Source organism: Oncorhynchus masou, chromosome 24, assembly GCF_036934945.1.
Source record: "Oncorhynchus masou masou isolate Uvic2021 chromosome 24, UVic_Omas_1.1, whole genome shotgun sequence".
Taxonomy (NCBI): Eukaryota; Metazoa; Chordata; class Actinopteri; order Salmoniformes; family Salmonidae; genus Oncorhynchus; species Oncorhynchus masou.
The window spans coordinates 78,812,724-78,834,089 of NC_088235.1; the positions used below are offsets into that span (position 1 = coordinate 78,812,724).

Genomic DNA, 21,366 nt, shown 5'->3' on the forward strand with positions numbered 1-21,366 from the left:
GACATCCAAAAATACTCGTTACATTTTGAATGCTTAGCAGGACAGGAAAATTGTCCAAATTTCTCGCAATTTATCAAGAGAACATCCCAGGTCATCCCTACTGCCTCTCATCTGGCGGACTCGCTAAATTTGTAAATTATGTTGGAATTTTGGAGAGTGCCCCTAGCTATCCGTAAATTTAAAAAACAAGAACATTGTGCAATCTGGTTTGCTTAATATAAGGAATTTGAAATTACGTATACTTTTAGTTTTACTTTGATACTTAAGTATATTTTAGCAATTAGATTTACTTTTGATATTCAAATATATTATACTTTTATACTTATACTCAAGTAGTATTTTACTGGGTAACTTACTTGAGTCATTTTCTATGAAGGTATCCTTTACTCAAGTATGACATTTGGGTACTTTTCCCACCACTGGTATTTGGGTAGTCAATTGTGACAGCCTTTATTGAACGGCCCTTCTTGTCTCTCGTCAACTGAAATGATTGCCATCAGGGAGGCGGTGCCGAAAGGGCGGTATATGGTCATTTACAAATGGGCTGCAGCCAGCTGTTGCTGCTGGAAATGTACGAGCAGTTGAAAGGAGCGCTCCTGAATCATTATCGAGAATCAGGTGGACATTTCTAGCCACGGCACCGCGTATTCACTTCAACGACAACGAATAGTTCTTGATTTTTTTTAAGACATTCCAAAAAATTGTTAAATAGACACTGCTGTCATATTTATCCGTCAATACCGGCTCAAACACAGAGTAACCTACAGTTAAGAACAGGGCAGAACGTGACACCGGAGAGATATCAAAGAACAGGTGAGCTGGGAGCGGTCATTGTTTTCTTCTTGTCAAAACAATAGAGTTTCCTTAAAATTATCTGTGCTATTCTGAGAAAACAGTAAATGATGGCATAGGCTAGTAACATGCTATTACTGTTTAACTCATTTATAGTAGATACTTAGGAATGCGTAACTCTGGGACATAAATACGATTATTAACTGAGTATTTGCATCAGAAATGCAGTAATTATTTGGGCGTCTTATGTATTATTAACAACGACACATGCAGGCCTCACAGCTGTATTTATAGTGCTGTTGCCCATTTGTATAATTTACTAAAGACTGCCATGTGCCTGGTTATGCTATATTTGACACAGTACTCCACTTGATAGGCTACATTCAAAGGGCCAATCATCGGGAGGCCTGTTTTTATTGATGGGTCAAAAGAGATAGGATCAATCAAAGATGTTTCTAACATTAGCAAGAAGTTAGTTGTATTGTTCAGGCAGATGAAACGTGAGATTTCATCCAATAGAGAAAGTAGTGGGAAAAGTAAGCCTAACCCTTGCATGACAAATACATTTGCATTCTTTGGCTCTATCCCACTATGAGTCATCCCTAAGTCAGATCATATTTGTGTCACAATTGAAGATGAACGGAAATGGATGGCGAGATTCTTACATATTTACAGTAGTGGAACAATAATGCCACAAGTGTACGTATCAAGACACAACATTTCAACTCATTTATGTATCTACACATCATAGTAATGACTGACAAATACTGTGCCTATCATAAGTATTCACCCCCTTGGGAGTTCTTCACAGTTCATTGTGTTACAACGTGGGATTAAAATGTGTTTCATTGTCATTTCTGTCAACAGTGTACACATACTATTCTGTAATGCCAACGTGGAATTAATGAAATAAAATAAAACATGTAAATGTTATAAAAAAGAAAACACGAATATATCTTGATTAGACAAGTATTCACCCCCCGGAGTCAATACATGTTAGAATCACCATTTGGCAGTGATTACAGCTGTGAGTCTTTTTGAGCAAGTCTCTAAGAGTTTGCACATCTAGACTGTGCAATATTTGCCCATTATTATTTTCAAAATTCTTCAAACTCTGTCAAGTTGGTTGTTGATCATTGCTAGACAGACATTTTCAAGTCTTGCCATATATTTTCAAGCAGACTGTAACTAGGCCACTCAGGAACATTCACTGCCTTCTTGGTAAGCAACTCCAGTGTACCTTTGGCCTTGTGTTTTAGGTTATTGTCTTGTTGAAAGATTGGTCTCCCTCCCGGAGTCTGGTGGAAAACAGACTGAATCAGGTTTTCCTCTAGGATTTTGCCTGTGCTTAGCTCCATTACGATTGTTTTTATCCTGAAAAGCTCACCATTCCTTGCCGATGACAAGCATACCCATATTGATGCAGCCACCACCATGCTGAAAAATATAAAGAGTGGTACTCAGTGTTGTGTTGTGTTGGATTTGCCCCAAACATAACAATTTTTATTCAGGACAAAAAGTGGATTTATTTTCCACCTTTTTGGAGTATTACTTTACTGCCTTGTTGCAAACAGGATGCATGTTTTGGAATATTTTTTATTCTGTACAGGCTCCCTTCTTTTCACTCTGTCATTTATGTTAGTATTGTAGAAGCATCCTAAGTTCTCTCCTATCACAGCAATAAAACCTCATAACTGTTTTAAATCACCATTGGCCTGATGCTGAAATCCCTGAGTGGTTTCCTTCTTCTCTGGCAACTCAGTTAGGAAGGACATTTTTATCTTTGTGGTGACTGGGTCTATTGATTCACCATCCAAAGCCTAGTTAATTACTTCACCATGCTCAAAGGGATATTCAGTGTCTGCTTTAAAAAAAAGAAGACCTACAGTGCATTCTGATAGTATTCAGACCTCTTGACTTTTTCCACATTTTATTATGTTACAGCTTTGTTCTAGAATTAAAAAATTAAAATCCTGGTCAATCTACACACAATTCTCCATAATGACAAAGTAAAAGCAGATTTTGACATTTTTGCAAATATATTACACATTAAAAACTGAAATATAAAGCACCTTTGGCAGCGATTATAGCCTTGAGTCTTCTTGGGTATGACGCTACAAGCATGGGACACCTGTATTTTGGGAGTTTCTCCCATTCTACTCTGCAGATCCTCTCAAACTTTGTCAGGTTGGATAAGGAGCATTGCTGCACAGCTATTTTCAGGTCTCTCCAGAGATGTTCGATCGGGTTCAAGTCCAGGTTCTGGCTGGGCCACTCAAGGACATTCAGAGACTTGTCCTGAAGCCACTCCTGCATTGTCTTGTGTCACACGGGACTAGGTGTGTGAGGTAAGAATCAGGCGCAGAGAATTCCAAAGGGAGAAGTGCACTTTAATATGGCACCAAAAGCAATGCCCAAAACACAGGGCGCAAAAAATATGGACCAACCCAAAACACAGGGTACCAGGTCCGGAGCACGAACACACCCAAGAACACAACACGTAACACAAGAACAATCCCGCACAAAACAAGGGTGGGTTTACTAGCCTTAAATAAGGAAGCCCATCAGGCAAACACAATTAGACACAGGTGCAACTAATAAGGCAAAACAAACAGAAAACGGAAAAGGGATCGGTGGCAGCTAGTAGGCCGGTGGCGGCTAGTAGGCCGGTGACGACGACCGCCGACACCGCCTGAACAGGCAGGGGAGCCAACCTCGGCGGAAGTCGTGACATCTTGGCTGTGTGCTTAGGGTCGTTGTCCTGTTGGAAGGTGAACCTTCGCCCCAGTCTGAGGTCCTGAGTACTCTGGAGCAGGTTTTCATCAAGGATCTCTCTGTACTTTGCTCAGTTCATCTTTCCCTCAATCCTGACTAGTCTCCCAGTCCCTGCCGCTGAAAAACATCCCCATAGCATGATTCTGCCACCACCGTGCTTCACCTTAAGGATGGTGCCAGGTTTCATTCAGATGTGACGCTTGGCATTCAGGCCAAATAGTTCAATGTTGGTTTCGTCAGACCAGAGAATCTTGTTTCTCATGATCTGAGAGTTCTCTAGGTGCTTTGGGCAAACTCCAAGCGGGCTGTCATGTGCCTTTTACTGAGGAGTTGCTTCTGTCTGGCCACTCTATCATAAAGACCTGATTGGTGGAGTGCTGCAGAAATGGATGTCCTTCTGGAAGGATCTCCCATCTCCACAGAGGATCTCTGGAGCTCTCTCAGAATGACAATCAGGTTCTTGGTCACCTCTCTGACCAAGGCCCTTCTCCCCCAATTTCTCAATTTGGGACCTTCAATGCTGCAGACATTTTTTGGTACCCTTCCCCAGATCTGTGCATCGAGACAATTCTGTTTCAGAGCTCCACTGACAATTCCTTCAACCTCCTGGCTTGGTTTTTGCTCTGACATGCACTGTTAACTGTGGGACCTTATATAGACAAGTGTGTGCCTTTCCAAATCATGTCCAATCATTTGATTTACCACAGTGGACTTCAATCAAGTTGTTGAAACATCCCAAGGATGATCAATGGAAACAAGATACACCTGAGCTCAATTTCTAGTCTCATAGACTCAAAGACTCTGAATACTTATGTAAATCATTAAAAAATAATAATAATATTAGCAATAAAAAATTAACAGATTTTGATTTGTCATTATGGGGTATTGTGTAGATTGATGAGGAAAAATATTAAATTAATCATTTTTAGAATAAGGCTGTAACATAACAAAATGTGGAAAAAAGGAAGGGGTCTGAATACTTTCCAAATGTGTTGTGTCTACCAATTGGTGCCCTTCTTTTCAAGACATTGAAAAGCTCCCTGGTTTTGTGATTGAATCTGTGCTAGAAATGTACTTCTGGACTGAGGGACCTTACATATAATTGTGTGTATAATTGTGTGTCATAAAACAATCTTGTTAACCTCTATTATTGAGTCCATGCAACTTATTATGTGATTTGTTTAGCAAATCTTTACCCAGGAACTTATTTAGGCTTGCCATAACAAAGAGGGTGAATAGTTATATAACCAAGAGATTCTAGTTTTTTTTAAATGTATTCTTTTTAAATATATATATATATTCTCTTTGACATTATGGAATATTTTGTGTAGATAAATGACAAATAAAAATCACAATTAAATTAATTTAAAACCCAATTTCTTACGCACCAACATTTGAAGAAATCCCAGGGGGTGAATACTTATGATAGGCACTGTATAGCCTTTATACAGTGCATAAATAATGTACATTTGGGGGGTGTATTGTGTGTCCTTCAGGCCTATATACAGGTACAGTAGTTAATTCCCATTGCATGTACAATTCCTTTTTAAATGATGCATATTTTTATGGAGAATTTTGTAAACGCTGGAGAACATTGAAACACTTTGTATAGACTAAATTCATTTTAGATGATGCCAGTGGCTTAGAGGGTGTACATTATACTGTCACAATAGGGACGCAGGATTTTCTATCATGAAGGAAAGATTTGCCGTGGAGCAAATATGTAAAGTGGAATCTGGTCCAGCGGCTGTTTTAAATGCATTTTATTTATGCTTACATTTTTATCCTTTCATTCAGCTCTGCAAAAATCTTAACTTGGAGCAAAGCATAGTCAACAGAAAGGCACAAATTATATGGTTAGGATACATAAAAAAAATATTTTCAAAGTAGTATATTTACCACAGTTTCCAGTAAAACACTGAAATACAGTATTTCCAATGCTTACAACAAATATTTGTTAATCGTGAACTGAAAGGTTTAAATTCTTTGCATGACTTGACAACATCTGTGTTTGTTATTCTTGTTCTCTAGTTGCTTTTCCATGGACAGCAATATGTTTGTTTCTGAAAGAGAGCATCTTTGACCTTTTGGTTTTTTAATAAAACCACTAAACTTGGGCACTCAGTATTGAACCTGTTGCCCCTGGTGCAGTCATGACTGCATCTCTGTCTCTCTTTGTCTCTGTCTCTTTCTGTCGCTCTCTGTTGCGCTTTGTCTCTCTCTGTTTCTGTCTCTCTCTGTCTCTCTCTCTGTCTCTCTCTGTCTCTGTCGCTCTCTGTCTCTGTCTCTCTCTCTGTCTCTGTCTGTCTCTCTCTGTCTCTGTCTCTCTCTGTCGCTCTCTGTTGCTCTCTGTCTCTCTCTGTTTCTGTCTCTCTCTGTCTCTCTCTCTGTTTCTCTCTTTCTCTGTCTCTGTCGCTCTCTGTCTCTCTGTCTGTCTCTGTCTCTGTCTCTCTCTGTCGCTCTCTGTCTCTCTCTGTCTCTGTCGCTCTCTGTCGCTCTCTGTCTCTCTCTGTCTCTGTCACTCTCTGTCTCTCTCTGTCTCTCTCTGTCTCTCTCTGTCTCTCTCTGTCTCTCTCTGTCTCTGTCTCTCTCTGTCTCTCTCTGTTTCTCTCTCTCTGTCTCTGTCTCTCTCTGTCTCTGTCTGTCTCTCTCTGTCTCTCTCTGTCTCTGTCTCTAAGCTGAGACACGACACTATGGTCTTGACATGTCTCTGTGGTTCACAAAAATCCCAAAGCTCTTCCAGAAATATCAGGTGTCCTGTCCATAGTGTGTGTCTATTCTGACTCAATCCAAAATATACAGGCAATTTAATTATCTCCTGTTAAAATTAGCCAGATATTTCCTCACCTCTGCTTTGCAAATGTCCAGCCAGGGAGTCATTGCAAATAACAAAGCGCATAAACTGTCTGACCATGCTGTGTCACATTCGAGTTTTAAATAAACATGGGGTGAAATATAGATTTCTTAACCATAAATTAGTCTTGCAAATTGATACTGTATTGGCCCACTGCATTACTTTTAGAAGATTTCACACAAACCTTAATCTGTGATATAAATTCAGTGATGAATGAAGTGTTAACTCTTTTATAATAATTTGCATTTTATGTCAAGGTTTGCGGGGGATTTATGTATTGGGTTATGCAAATATGATTCCTGCTTTCTATTTTGGGCCTGGTTTCTCATCTTGCCATTGAACTGAAATGACTGGAGCATCAACAACTAATACTGAAAACACTCTGCTTTTTATGCATTTTCCCAGCTAATATTGTATGGTAGCGTTCATCTAAGAGTATGGTTCTCTGTTCACTGTTATTGGCCTTAAAGGGGAAATGTATGCTTTCTCCTTCTGCAAGGGGTGAACATTATCAAGTTTCCATTTCATGTATTTAATGGAATGTGGAATGACACAGTTGTTATTGTCATGTACATATACAGCAATGATCCGTGTTCACAAGTAAGTTCCCATTTAACGTTCGCCGGTATTGCTATAATTAAAGCCAGTGTGTTAGTGAGATGTACCACACCCCTGTATCAAGTCCTTCACTCACTCATATTGAAGTAGTGCTACAGTGTTGACTGGTAATGACAAAACTGTTTGTTGTCGGTGTTCTTCACCCTGCGGTGTCCCAGTGAGACACTCAACAATTTCTCTGGGGGCAGCCAGGGTGTCTTTGGGAGAGAGGGCCTGACTGTGCTAGAGGCCTGCTCTGTTAGTGTGTATGGTCTCGTTCCACTGTCTGGCCTCTGGGAAGGTGTCAGAGGAAGCTGCACTCTGTCCCTAGGAGCTCGAGACCCTGGGGCAACTGTGTGTGAGTGCAATTATTGCACTATTACAGGACACAAAATGTTATTTTCTACTCCACTTACTGTATACAGTATATCATCTGTAGATTACCACAGGCATTTTCCTGGTCTTGAATACCATGGTCTCTTGAGTGGCAAAAAGTAATTGGATTCCATCCTATAGTGTGTGAACAAGATCATTGGAAATTAAAACCGTAACATTTGTTCTACCGCCCCAAGGCAGCCAAATGTACATTCTCAACAACATTCCAATGGTTTTTAAAGAGAGTGAAACTCAGGTACATTTCTCTCTAACTTGACTTTTATGAGCCTGTTTGAGACCTCAAGTGGCGGTTGTCATACGGACTACGTTATCCAGAATTAGCTGACATTAGGCGTGTGCAGGTTTACTGGCTTCGTCGCTGGGGGTTTGAGAAACCCTCAAAACAACGGTGAGAGGGCCAAGTCCTCACTGTTTAGAGGGGAGGTAAATGCTATATTTGCCCAGATGTGTGGTGTGTAATTCTAAGAGAAAGGAACTTTCTGTAAACCCCAATGTGATAAAGATCTCTCTGGCCTCTCTGTAGCTCAGATCTTCCACTTCCCTCTACTGTCTTCATTTACATCAGAGGCGAGATGCTCTCTTCTGCAGAACTGTACATGCTAGTTATGTAGAGTTCTCCTCTCAGTTGCAGAAAACTATTGTCTTTTTTTATTCAGTACAATGCAAGATGGTGCAATCATAATTGGTGCAGTCATTTGGTGTGTTCTTGGTGGACCTCTTGTTTGTGCAATCCAATAGCTGAGCAGTTACAACTATTTTGCCCCAGTATCTGTTACTAGTTTGCTGCACTATAGATTTAGGAGACTTGTCTACTTTCCAATTTTGTCAGTCTCAATAAAGTGGTATTATTCAGAGAAGTTTCAGTAATCGAAAATGGAGTACCAACAATGGATATTTTTCCACACATTGATTGATTCTGTTCTATTTTACAGTTTGAGGTGTAAGTGTCTTGTCTTAGAGGCTGACTCCAGTGGATACTTTATAAGGTAATGATGGGGGCACAGAGGTGGATTCCTCAGAAATGCCCTGAATGCCTGTGTGCCAAGCGTGGGCAAGGGGGCAGCGGGCACTCTGGGGGTCGTGGGAACACCGGCACCATATCCGCTCACTCACCATTTGGATGTGGCTTCTAAATATAGATGTCATACGTGTCCAATATGAGAAGGGAAACTCCTCTGGGCTTTGCATCCGTAGAGACAGTACAGTACAGTCAGTTACTGCCAGCTGAGGACAGGGATGCAGAGAGTTGTACTAGACCTAACTTTCTAATCTCGACAGTGTACTTATCTGATGTGTAAAGTTTTTAGGATATATTGTGGATACCATTGTTATGCTCAATGTAATTTATAAATGTGACGTTACTGATCTTGTATACTGCTGTGTTCACAAAGCAATTATATACAGGCCAATGGTTGCTTTTGAAATAGTTACAGAGTTTAATGGCTGTGATAGGAGAAAACTGAGGATGGATCAATAACATTGTAGTTACTTCACAATTGTAGTTACAACACCATAGTGCCCATCATAAAGCTAAGGACCCTGAGACTCAACACCTCCCTCTGCAACTGGATCCTGGACTTCCTGGAGGGCCGCCCCCAGTTGGTAAGGGTAGGTAACAACACATCCGCCACGCTGATCCTCAACACAGGGGCACCTCAAGGGTGTGTGCTCTGCCCCCTCCTGTTCTCCCTGTTCACTCATGACTGCATGGCCAGGCACGACTCCAACGCCATCATTACATTTGCCGATGATAAAACAGTGGTAGGTAGGCCTGATCACCGACAACAACGAGGCAACCTATGAGGAGAAGGTCAGAGACCTGGCCCTGTGGTGCCAGGACAACAACCTCTCCCTCAACGTGATCAAGACAAAGGAGATGATAGTGGACTACAGGAAATAGAGGACCAAGCACGCCCCCATTCTCACCGACGGGGCTGCAGTGGAGCAGGTTGAGATCTTCAAGTTCCTTGTTGTTCACATCACCAACAAACTAACATGGTCCAAGCAAACCATGACAGTCGTGAAGCAGGCACAACAAACCTTTTCCCCCTCAGGAGACTGAAAAGATTTGGCATGGGTCCTTAGATCCTCAAAAGGTTCTACAGCTGCACTATCGAGAGCATCCTGACTGGTTGCATTACTGCCTGATATGAGAACTGCTCGGCCTCCGACAGAAAGGCACTACAGAGGGTAGTGCGAACGGCCTAGTACATAACTGGGGGCCAAGCTTCCTGCCATCCAGGACCTCTATACCAGGCGGTGTCAGAGGAAGGCCCTGAAAATTGTCAAGGACTCCAGCCACCTAGTCATAGACTGTTCTCTCTACTACCACACGGCAAGCTGTACCGGAGCGCCAAGTCTAGGTCCAAGAGGCTTCTAAACAGCTTCTACCCCCAAGCCATAAGTCTCCTGAACATCTAGTCAAATGGCTACCCAGACTATTCACATTGCCCCCGACCTCCCCTCTCCACACCACTGCCACTCTCTTGTCATCTATGCATAGTCACTTTAATTAACTCTACCGACATGTACATACTACCTCAACTAACCGGTGGCCCCACACATTGACTCTGTACCGGCACCCCCCTGTATATATTGTTATTTTTTACTGCTCCTCTTTCATTTCTTGTTACTTTTATCTCTTTTTCTTATCCATATTTTTTGGAACTGCACTGTCGGTTAGGGGTTCGTAAGTTACTATTTCACTGTAAGGTCTACACCTGTTGTATTCTGCGCATGTGACTAATACAATTTGATTTGATTTAACCTAAATGAAAAGAAGGACAGAATACAGAATAAAGAATATTCCAAAGCATGCATCCTGTTTGCAATAAGGCATGAAAGTAAAACTACAAAACATGTGGCAAAGAAAATATCTTTATGTCCTGAATACAAAGCGTTATGCTTGGGGCAAATCCAACAAAACACATCTTTGAGTACCACTCTTCATATTTTCAAGCATGGTGGTGGCTGCATCATGCTATGAGTGCTTGTTATCGGGCAAGGACTGGGGAGTTTTTCAGGATAAAAAGAAACAGAATAGAGCTCAGCACAGGCAAAATCCAATAGGAAAACCTGATTCAGTCTGCTTTCAAACAGACACTGGGAGACAAATTCCCCATTCAGCAGAACAATAACCTAAAACAAAATGTCGAATTAACACTGGAGTTGCTCACCAAGACAACACTGAATGTTCCTGAGTGGCCTAGCTAGAATTTTGACTTAAATCTGCTTTAAAAATCTATGGCAAGACTTGAAAATGTCTGTCTAGCAATGCTCAACAACCAACTTGACATAGCTTGAAGAATTACAAAAATAATAGCAGATATTGTGCAATCCAGGTGTGTAATGGTCTTAGAGATTTACCCAGAAAGATTCACAGCTGTAATCACTGCCAAATGTGATTCTAAGATATATATATATATATATACAGTTGAAGTCGGAAGTTTACATACACTTAGGTTGGAGTCATTAAAACTCGTTTTTCAACCACTCCACAAATTTCTTGTCAACAAACTATAGTTTTGGCAAGTTGTTTAGGACATCTACTTTGTGCATGACACAAGTAATTTTTCCAACAATTGTTTACAGGCAGATTATTTCACTTATAATTCACTGTATCACAATTCCAGTGGATCAGAAGTTTACATACACTAAGTTGATTGTGCCTTTAAACAGCTTGGAATATTCCAGAAAAGGACATCATGGCTTTAGAAGCTTCTGATTCGGCTAATTGACATACTTTGAGTCAATTGGAGGTGTACCTGTGCATGTATTTCAAGGCCTACCTTCAAACTCAGTGCCTCTTTGCTTAACATCATGGGAAAATCAAAAGAAATCAGCCAAGACCTCAGAAAAAAATTTGTAGACTTCCACAAGTCTGGTTCATCCTTGGGAGCAATTTCCAAATGCCTGAAGGTAACACAATCATCTGTACAAACAATAGTACACAAGTATAAACACCATGGGACCACGCAGCCGTCATACCGCTCAGGAAGGAGAAGCGTTCTGTCTCCTAGAGATGAACGTACTTTAATGCGAAAAGTGCAAATCAATCCAAGAACAATAGCAAAGTACCTTGTGAAGATGCTGGAGGAAACAGGTACAAAAGTATTTATATCCACAGTAAAACGAGTCCTATATCGACATAACCTGAAAGGCCGCTAAGCAAGGAAGAAGTCACTGCTCCAAAACCGTATAAAAAAGTCAGACTATGGTTTGCAACTGCACATGGGGACAAAGATTGTACATTTTGGAGAAATGTCCTCTGGTCTGATGAAACAAAAATAGAACTGTTTGGCCATAATGACCATCGTTATGTTTGGAGGAAAAAGGGGGATGCTTGCAAGCCGAAGAACAACATCCCAACCGTGAAGCACGGGGGTGCTTTGCTGCAGGAGGGACTGGTGCACTTCACAAAATAGATGGCATCATGAGGACGGAAAATTAGGTGGATATATTGAAGCAACATCTCAAGACATCAGTCAGGAAGTTAAAGCTTGGTTGCAAATGGGTCTTCCAAATGAACAATGACTCCAAGCATACTTCCAAAGTTGTGGTAAAGGGGCTTAAGAACAACAAAGTCAAGGTATTGGAGTGGCCATCACAAAGCTTTGACCTCAACCCCATAGAAAATTTGTGGGCAGAACTGAAAAAACGTGTGCGAGCAAGGAGGCCCGAAAAGTTTGGAAGGCTACCCGAAACATTTGACCCAAGTTAAACAATTTAAAGGCAATGCTACCAAATACAAATTGAGTGTATGTAAACTTCCGACTTCATCTGTATGTGTATATATATATATATATATATATATATATATAGATATATATATATATATATATATATATAAAAAAAATATATATAAAAAAATATATATATATATATATATATATATATATATATATATATAAAAAATATATATAAAAATATATATATATATATATATATATATATATATATATATATATATATATATATATATATATATAAAAAAAAAAAAAAAAAATTTTTTTTTTACAAATGATAGAATTTATCTTACAGTTCGACATTACATTTTGTAATGTATTTTGTGTAGATCGTTGACAAAAAATTACAATTAAATCAATTTGTAACACAACAAAATGTGGAAAAACCAAAGGGTGTGAATACTTTCTGAATGCCCTGTACTGTCACACCCTGACCTGAGTATTCTTTTTTCCTTGTTATTTTGGTTCGGTCAGTGTGTGACATGGGTGATGTATGTGTTTTGGTCTTGTCTAGGGGTTTTGTATTTTTATGGGGCTGTTTTCTTTCTAGGAAAATTGTATGTCTATGGTTGCCTAGATTGGTTCTCAATTAGATGCAGCTGTCTATCGTTGTCTCTAATTGGGAACCATATTTAGGCAGCCATATTCTGTGGGTGGTTGTCTATGTCTATGTCAGTTGCTTGTGTCAGCACAGTTCTTAGTATAGCTTCACATTAGTTTATTGTTTTGTATTCAGTGTTCAGTGCCTTCTTTAATTAAAACATCATCATGAACACATACCACGCTGCATTTTGGTCCGCTTCTTACGACGATCGTGACATGTACAAACATTCACTTATTTTCACTATAATCTTCTCAATCCCAACTGTCATTTTCAGCCCTACCACTCAGTGGGCTGCACTTAGTTATTACATCCACATGACCAAGCCTGCCCGTATGTCTCTACCATCTTTTTTTCTGAACCTGAACATGGGAGAAGAGGGGGTGGTGTAGAACTTTCCCTTCTGGAAAACACACTGTTTAACTTCCGCTGGTTTCACCAGGGCCTGTTGTACCTTACAGGCTGACTGGTTTATATTTGTAACCCTGCTAGCTCTGGTCCCAGGTTAACCCAGACTGAGGGGTGTCAGACTGCTCTAACTTTATCCCCCATCGCCTCATCAGAGTATAAATAAACAGGCTGCCATGACAAGGGGGAAGGGTGGGACTTAGGTCGCTTAAACAAAACACATGACATTTTCCCATCAGAATTGTCTGAAGGTTAAGACCCATACTGTACGGTGGTTGGTGCTCTTATTTTGACAAGGTTGAGTGGCACCACTGTGTATGGGCCTACCCGTAACCCTTTATGAAGTGGCCAGAGGTCTCAACCATATGGTTGGCTTTTTGAAAGTTAGCTAGGTTTGATTGTGTAATGGGCTGTTGATGTTGCCTTGAGATCTACAAAATACTATGTATCTCAATGGGCTATCCTGATGAAATAAAGTTAACGTAATTAAACGTTTTCATTACTAGGATGACATTTACATGCTGTGGTGAAAAGGGGATGAGTTCAAATGACTGAGTTTAGATTTTTTTAAATATATATATATATATATATCTTCACAGTGTTAAGCCATCTGTCAGACACGCAGACCGTAAACACAATGGGAAGGAAAAAAATACAAATCTCTCGTATCCTAGACCAGCGGAATCGACAGGTACAACTCCTTAATTATTCTATCAAATTTGATTGATTACTACATTTGACATGGTATAGTTAAACAGTCACAGACCAAATAATACATGTACCAATATATTTCTGTTCCCAGGTGACATTCACCAAGCGTAAGTTTGGCCTGATGAAGAAAGCGTATGAGCTGAGTGTACTGTGTGACTGTGAGATCGCTCTCATCATCTTCAACAGCACCAACCGTCTGTTCCAGTACGCCAGCACTGACATGGACAAGGTCCTGCTCAAGTACACAGAGTACAGCGAGCCTCACGAGAGCAGGACCAACACAGACATACTGGAGGTATAAATACAGCTCCACACTCAACATGTTCTCCTGTACATGTAGTAATCTGTTGCATAACTATATGCAAGGTTACAATTACATTCATTCCCAATAAAGACACACTGTTGAGAGTGCTTTGACGTTGGAATGCATACGTTTATGAAATGCTTACTTGGGCTCCCCCACAAAGCATTGAAAAAACAATGTTGGTACAGTCCACTTCGGTATTGTTAGAACATCCCCAAGAATCAATAGTATAAATAGTGCTGTTGTATCCTTGAGGTAATGTCTGTGTGCTGCTCTTTCCTCTGTCCTGCTACTGTAGACTCTGCGGAGGAAGGGCCTTGGCCTGGACGGGACAGAGCTGCTGGACACGGAGGAACCCATGCAGGAGGCAGCAGAGAAGTATGGCCCACACAGCGAGGGCATGGACCTCTCCCTGGCCCGCCAGCGCTACTACGTTAGTACTCACACGGGTCTTATCAGACAGGTGCTGTCTGAGCCAAAGGCTGTACATTAACTAACATTGTTTCATTGCTATCTTTTATTCTGTGAATAATGGCTACATTTGAGAAAATTATTCCATTGAACAGTCAAACCATTCATGTGACTCAGTGAGCACATGTTGTACTCATAGAGACACTTTAGCTCTGCAATGCAGCTGCAATAAACCTAACTTTCAAATCTTAACTCAAACAGACACTCTCTCATATTTCTCCTCAGGCCCCCTCCTTGCACTCACCAGAGGCCCAGTTCCTGGTGTCTACTGGCTGTGAGAATGGATACCCCAACTCCTCCAACCCCAGCCCGAGCTCCCACAGACCCCCGGCCTTCAAGCCCCTGGGCCCCAGACCAGGCTCAGCCAGCCCTGCAGGGCCCCACTGCCATGCTGCTTTCATGTCCCCACACTCAGGTGACCGGGCCCCCTAGTTCCTCTTTGCAAACATTCCTAGAGTGTTAGACGTACCATTCTTGACATGATTTGTCGACAGAATGGCTGGCGTGAATGAGTGTCCATGAGTGTAAGTCCATCTCAGTTCTGTGCAGCCAGCTGTGCACACAGGAAGTGAGTGTGTGTGTGTGCTGTCTGAAACAGTCCCCACAAGTGAAACAGCGTCTGGAGGCTGATCTGTGGTTTCTGAGCAGTGAGTGTGTTGCACCTGCTGGTCATCTCAGCTCAGCTCAACCCCTCACTCTTCACACCATATAGTTATTAGTAGACATGTGTAGAGATACCAGTCAGTGGTGTGTGATCGCAACCAAGCTTTGTAGTCAATTAAATCAGCATTTTGAAAGACTATACACTACTGTACGATGCTTGTAATATGCCCTTTTTATCAATACAGATCTGAGCTAAATGTATGGTAAAAATATGTATTATGCTTACTAAGTTAATGTGTGAAAACAAAAAAATGTAATCAGGTTGACATTGATAATGTACGTTTTGGTAATCTGAAGTTGCAGACGTCTATTAGAGATGCAAAATGAACTTTTACAGGCAGAGCGAGTGAGAGAGAGAGATTGAGAGAGAGTGATTAAGTGTTCGGTCGTTGAGTGAAACATCTTGTTCTCACTTCCTATTTGTGTTCTCTCTGTTCAGGTATTGGCAACTCTATGTTCTCCCATGGCAACCTGAGCCGGGCCTTGGAGATGAAGACTCCTCCCCCTTTGAATCTGGGCAGTGAGAACCGGCGGACAGAGAGCCACCCAGGCATGGGTGGCACACGCGCCAACTTTAGCAGTTCTGTAAGGATCTCTTAAATCCTACTTGTCAGTCATAATGCGAGGTTAGCATGAGGTACTGCAGTACTGCAGGCTACATAGTTCCACTACCACTCATGGTGATTATGAAGGAGCAATCAGAAAGCAGGGTTATGACAATGTCATTATGAAGGGACCAATCAGAGAGCGGTTATGAGGATGTTATTACAATGGGACCATTCAGAAAGCAGGTTTAAGATTATGTAATTAGGAATCGACCGATAAGAGATTAGGGTTATGATGATGTCATTATGATGAACCAATCAGAGAGCATGGTTATGACGATAATATTACAAAGGGACCAATCAGAGATTAGGGTTAGGACAATGTTATTATGAAGTGCCCAATTAGAGAGCAGGGCTATGACGATGTCATTATGATGTGTCAATCAGAGAGCAGGGTCATAACAATAGCATTATGATGATGTAATTATGAAGGACCAATCAGAGGACAGGGTTATGATGATCTCATTATGAAGGGATCAATCAGAGCGCAGGGTTATGACGATATCCTTATGAAGGACTAATCGGAGAGCAGGGTTATGACGATGCCATTACGAAAGGACAATCAGAGTACCAACCACACTCACATGGCCTGTATTGTTTTGTAAATAGCTTTTTAAAAGTAATTAATGAATATATTAGGCATATTTACTTTGGATGGTGCCCACATTGACTATGTCCACGCTTATAAATATCTGGGCAATTGGATTGATGAAAAGCTATCTTTTAAAAAGCATATTGAGAAGTTAGTTCAGAAGTTGAGAATTAAAATGGGCTTCTTCTATAGATATAGGTCCTGCATCTCGTTAAATAGCAGAAAGCAGATTATTCAGTCAACATTCCTACCGGTTTTAGACTATGGCGACATCATCTATATGAATGCAGCTGCCAATTCATTAAAGCCATTAGATGCAGTTTTTCATAGCACATTGTGCTTTATTATGGGCGACAGGTTCAGTACACATCAACGCATTCTTTAACAAAAAGTAGGCCGGCCCTCTTTGAAGTTGTGGAGGTCGATTTATTGCTCTCTTTTTATTTATAAAGCTCTCTTGCAAAAACATCCCCCGTACCTAACATCATTACTAACTTTAAGACGTATGAGTTACCATACCCGGTCTCAGGGATGGCTAACTCTGGAGATCCCTTCAGTCTCTTTGGCAGTTCAAATTGTTAATTGGGGACCTCTTCGCTGAGGAATGTGATTGTTTTTTCTTGAGTGTGTTTTTTTTGTGGTAATCTTGTATATTTGTATCATGTGGTATTTGTAAAGTGTGTATTTTCAGGGCTCCCTGGTAAAAGAGACCTTAGTCTCAATGGGACTCCCTGCTAAGACAAAGAAAAAATATCTCTCCCCATGTGATGTTCAGAGAGGCCTCCTGTACCCGGGCATGCACCCAGGGAACCACATGCTGGCAATGGGGAAGACAGGTCTGCTGAGTCATGGTCTGGGGGGCTACAGCCTCTCCTCTGCTGGACCATCTGGTAAGGCTGCAGCTCTGCTCCTCTTAAATTTTCACCTGCTTCTTAGTTAGTGATTTACAATAATTCTCCTCTTCCCTCCCAGACTACAGTCACCCAGGTTTCTCCCATGCTGTGAGTCTACATCGTGGGACTGTGAACTCATGGCAGACAGCACAACCACAGGAGCAGCATGTACCTCACCTCAGCCCAGCGTAAGACCACTGATATTTTATTTAACGAGGCAAGTCAGTTATGAACAAATTCTTATTTTCAATGATGGCCTAGGAACAGTGGGTTAACTGTCTTGTTCAGGGGCAGAATGACAGATTTTTACCTTGTCAGCTCGGGGGTTCAATCTAGCAACCTTTCAGTTACTGGCCCAACGCTCTAACCACTAGGCTACCTGCCGCCCCATATACACCTTACTCAATTACTCAGTGTTCGCACAGTGATGGACCTGATAGTGTTGTGTGTCCACTAGTGGCCTCTATAGGAAAAATCGCAAGTGAGGATTCATTTCATACTATATCATGCATGCATATACTATTCTCTTTTCTCTGTCCGCTTGCTGTGTACCAGGATGTCCAGTGGAGGGTGCTCTTTTCCTTCTCAGTCCTCAACCCCCACCCCTCCTCTTCACCCCTCCCTCAACCTCAGCATCAAATCAGAGCGCTGCTCCCCGGAGCACATCTGCTCCCCGACCTCTCCGCCCGTGCGCCACTTGAGGCAGCACTCTCCAATGAGCACCTCCAATTCCGCTCACCACACCCCCCAGGAGCCCTACCCAGCCAATGAGAGAGAGGATTTCCCCAAAGGAGGTGTTCCCTACCCGGGTCAGCACGGGGCAGAGGAGAAAGGAGGGCTGCCCCTGAGGCAAATAGAAATCAGCGATGGGTGGCAAAGATAGCTGGCAACGACTACCACACAAAAGAATCCTGCCACATGGTTTCCAACACACAGAGAGAGGTGAATGGGGAGATGGGGTTCACTCGTTCACATCATCCCAGAGGAAAGAAAGACCCCCTTAGAGCTGGGCTGGACTCTCCATTGTAGGCAATGGACATGTGGCACTGCCTCTCTGATTTGGATACAGTGAGGAGATACCGTGGGTGTGTTGTTGTTGGGTTGGTTTGTCTGTGTGTTGGTTCAAAGGGGTGTCAAACCACACATCAATGTGGTTCTCCTCCTGCTTGGGCTACAGCACAAAGCAGAGCAGGGGTGAGAGCATCAGTCATTTAGCCACATAACTTAGAGCACAGTGTTTCAGATTAATGCTTCACATTCAGGTCCCCATTTAATGTACATATATATTATTTTAATGCTTAGTTTATCCTTCAGCCCAAAATCAATGAAGTGGTCAGCTCACAGGAGACCAATTAGGGAGCAGCAAGGTTCTATTCATCTATCATGGTCTCAATGGGCATGGCCTCATGATAGTGAGTGGGAAGTTGGTCTGGATAGGAATTGATCACAGAAAAACAAAAATGTAATCTGCACTTATGGATTTTTGCATTGAAAATCTGTGCATTTTTAAGTCTCTCAGGGATTTAGATAATTGGTTCCATTACAAAGGTTTAGTGTTGCTTTTAATAATACTGAGCAAAGCTGTTTGTTTTTACACTATATCCTGCATAGTTTAATTATTTCTTTTTGGACACTGGCCTTAATCATGAAAAATTATGACATCAATTTAAGACCAAAGGATATGTAATGTGTTTATTTTCTTAAATATGAATATTCAATATAAACCAAAGTTTAGCATCTAATGTATTTCTAAAAATATCTAAAGGCATGTAAGAATTATCCATCCATAGTAATCATTATACAACTTCAATCTATTCCCCCTTGTGAACAATTAAGGTCCATATTCAGTATCACCATTTTATAAAGTTGAGCTTTTTTTTGTTTAAATAAATTAAAAAGCTCAGGGCTGGACTATCGCATTTGGGGTCACTGGGGAACCGATCTCCAGGTACCCTGCTTTTCAACATATTTTCTATTGGAAAAATGTGCAGTTTTATATCAAATCAAATCAAATGGTGTAGTAGACCTTACAGTGAAATGCTTACTTACAAACCCTTAACCAACAATGCAGTTTTAAGTAAGATATTTTTTTTAAAGTAAGAGACAAAGAATAACAAATGATTAAAGAGCAGCAGTAAATAACAATAATGGAGCTACATACAGGGGGTACCGGTTACCCCGGTGTCGAGGTAATATAGTTACCCCGGTGTCGAGGTAATATAGTTACCCCGGTGTCGAGGTAATATAGTTACCCCGGTGTCGAGGTAATAGAGGTAATATGTACATGTAGGTAGAGTTATTAAAGTGACTATGCAAAGATAATAACAGAGAGTAGCAGCAGCGTTCTGGGAGGGGCAGTGCGAATAGTCTGGGTAGCCATTGGATTAGCTGTTCAGGCATCTTATGGCTTGGGGGTAGAAGCTATTTAGGAGCCACTTAGACCTAGACTTGGCGCTCCGGTACCACTTGGTCCTGGACTTGGCGCTCCGGTACCGCTTGCCATGCAGTAGCAGAGGGAACAGTCTATGACTAGGGTGGCTGGAGTCTTTGACAATTTTTTGGGCCTTCCTCTGCACCACGTGGTATAGAGGTCCTGGATTGCAGGAAGCTTGGTCCCATTGATGTACTGGGCCGTACACACTACCCTGTGTAGTGCCTTGTGGTCGGAGGCCGGGCAAAAACCTTTTGAGGATATGAGGACCCATACCAAATCTTATATTACAATTCTACATTTTGTCATGAGGCTAAGAGAAAATGTTACATTTTTAAAGCACATTTTCTGCTATTCTACACTTTTTGGTATGGTTCATAGAGAAAAATGTACCGTTTTGTAGCTCATCTCATGCTATTGTTCACATTTTGCCAAGAGGTCGAGATAAATTTTTGCAGTTGTAAAGCAAATTTCCTGCAATTCTACACATTTTGGTTTCATATGATATCTGGGGGGGGAACCCGACCTCCAGGTGGCCCCCAACCCCTGTGTGCCCGTTTGGTAATCCAGCCCTGCAAAAGCTATTTATTCATGTGTGGAAAGGGAAGCATTTGATTAATTGTCAGTGGGGCAATGAGAATAAGGTATGTTGAGAATCAGACAGAATCAGACCGAATCAGACACCTGTCAAAGAAACTTTTGTCTATGAAAAAAAACAAGACACTTTTTATTGCTTGTGTGAGTTTGTGTTTTTGATTATTCTTTTTTTAATGATGTTTGTGTAGTATGCACTGGATTTTTGGTGTGTTATTGTTTCATTTATCCATTTTGTGTTTAAAAAGTCTGCAAAAATGTATAATGTAAAATTACCTTGTATCCATTTTGTTTCTCATTGTGGGTTTGTGTGTACATTGAAGTTCACTATTTTGTCCACAAGAGGGCAACATATTTCACACTATCACTCTGGAGGCAAGACAAAATGCAGGACAGAATCAGCCATTACTAGTGGTTGTTAATTCATCTGACAAAAATGACAGGTTCAAGCAGTGGACTGTGATGGTATTAAGATAAAACTGCATCATTAGTGTATTGAAGACATACACATAGAGCACTTCAAGTTATGGTTGACAACATGAAATTAATTTGTATATATGTGTCCATATTGACACAAATTATACTGAACAAAAATATAAACACAACATGTAAAGTGTTGGTCCCATGTTTCGTGAACTGAAATAAAAGATCCCAGAAATGTCTTACATAAAGCTTATTTCTCTGAAATGTTGTGCACAAATTTGTTTACATCCCTGTTCGTGAGCATTTCTGCTTTGCCAAGGTAAACCATCCATATGACAGGTGTGGCGTATCACAGGTGCACCTTGTGCTGGGGGACAATAAAAGACCATTATAGGAACGCAATGCCACAGATGTATCAAGTTTTGAGGGAGTGTGCAATTGGCATGCTGGCTGCAGGAGTGTCCAGCAGGGCTGTTGGCATTTTATGTTAATTTCTCTGCCGCCTCCAACG

The 21,366-nt window shown here is 41.2% G+C and overlaps 1 protein-coding gene across 1 annotated transcript; it reads left to right on the forward strand.

Annotated features, from left to right (window-relative positions):
- The first annotated feature begins 564 nt into the window (after window positions 1-564).
- Window positions 565-21,194, forward strand: LOC135512739 (myocyte-specific enhancer factor 2B-like). Its single transcript, XM_064935067.1, has 9 exons — window positions 565-813; window positions 13,768-13,859; window positions 13,971-14,174; window positions 14,482-14,616; window positions 14,880-15,069; window positions 15,757-15,902; window positions 17,290-17,404; window positions 17,487-17,595; window positions 17,963-21,194. Exons 2-9 carry the CDS (start codon window positions 13,806-13,808, stop codon window positions 18,288-18,290), a joined length of 1,281 nt encoding a protein of 426 aa, XP_064791139.1. The 5' UTR covers window positions 565-813; window positions 13,768-13,805; the 3' UTR covers window positions 18,291-21,194.
- Window positions 21,195-21,366: the final 172 nt, after the last annotated feature.

Coding starts and splice junctions, on each gene's coding strand:
- LOC135512739 (XM_064935067.1), top strand. CDS start 13,806: ATGGGAAGGAAAAAAATACAAATCTCTCGTATCCTAGACCAGCGGAAT. Junction 15,070..15,756: donor TTTCATGTCCCCACACTCAG/GTGACCGGGCCC, acceptor CTCTCTGTTCAG/GTATTGGCAACTCTATGTTC. Junction 17,405..17,486: donor CTCCTCTGCTGGACCATCTG/GTAAGGCTGCAG, acceptor CTTCCCTCCCAG/ACTACAGTCACCCAGGTTTC.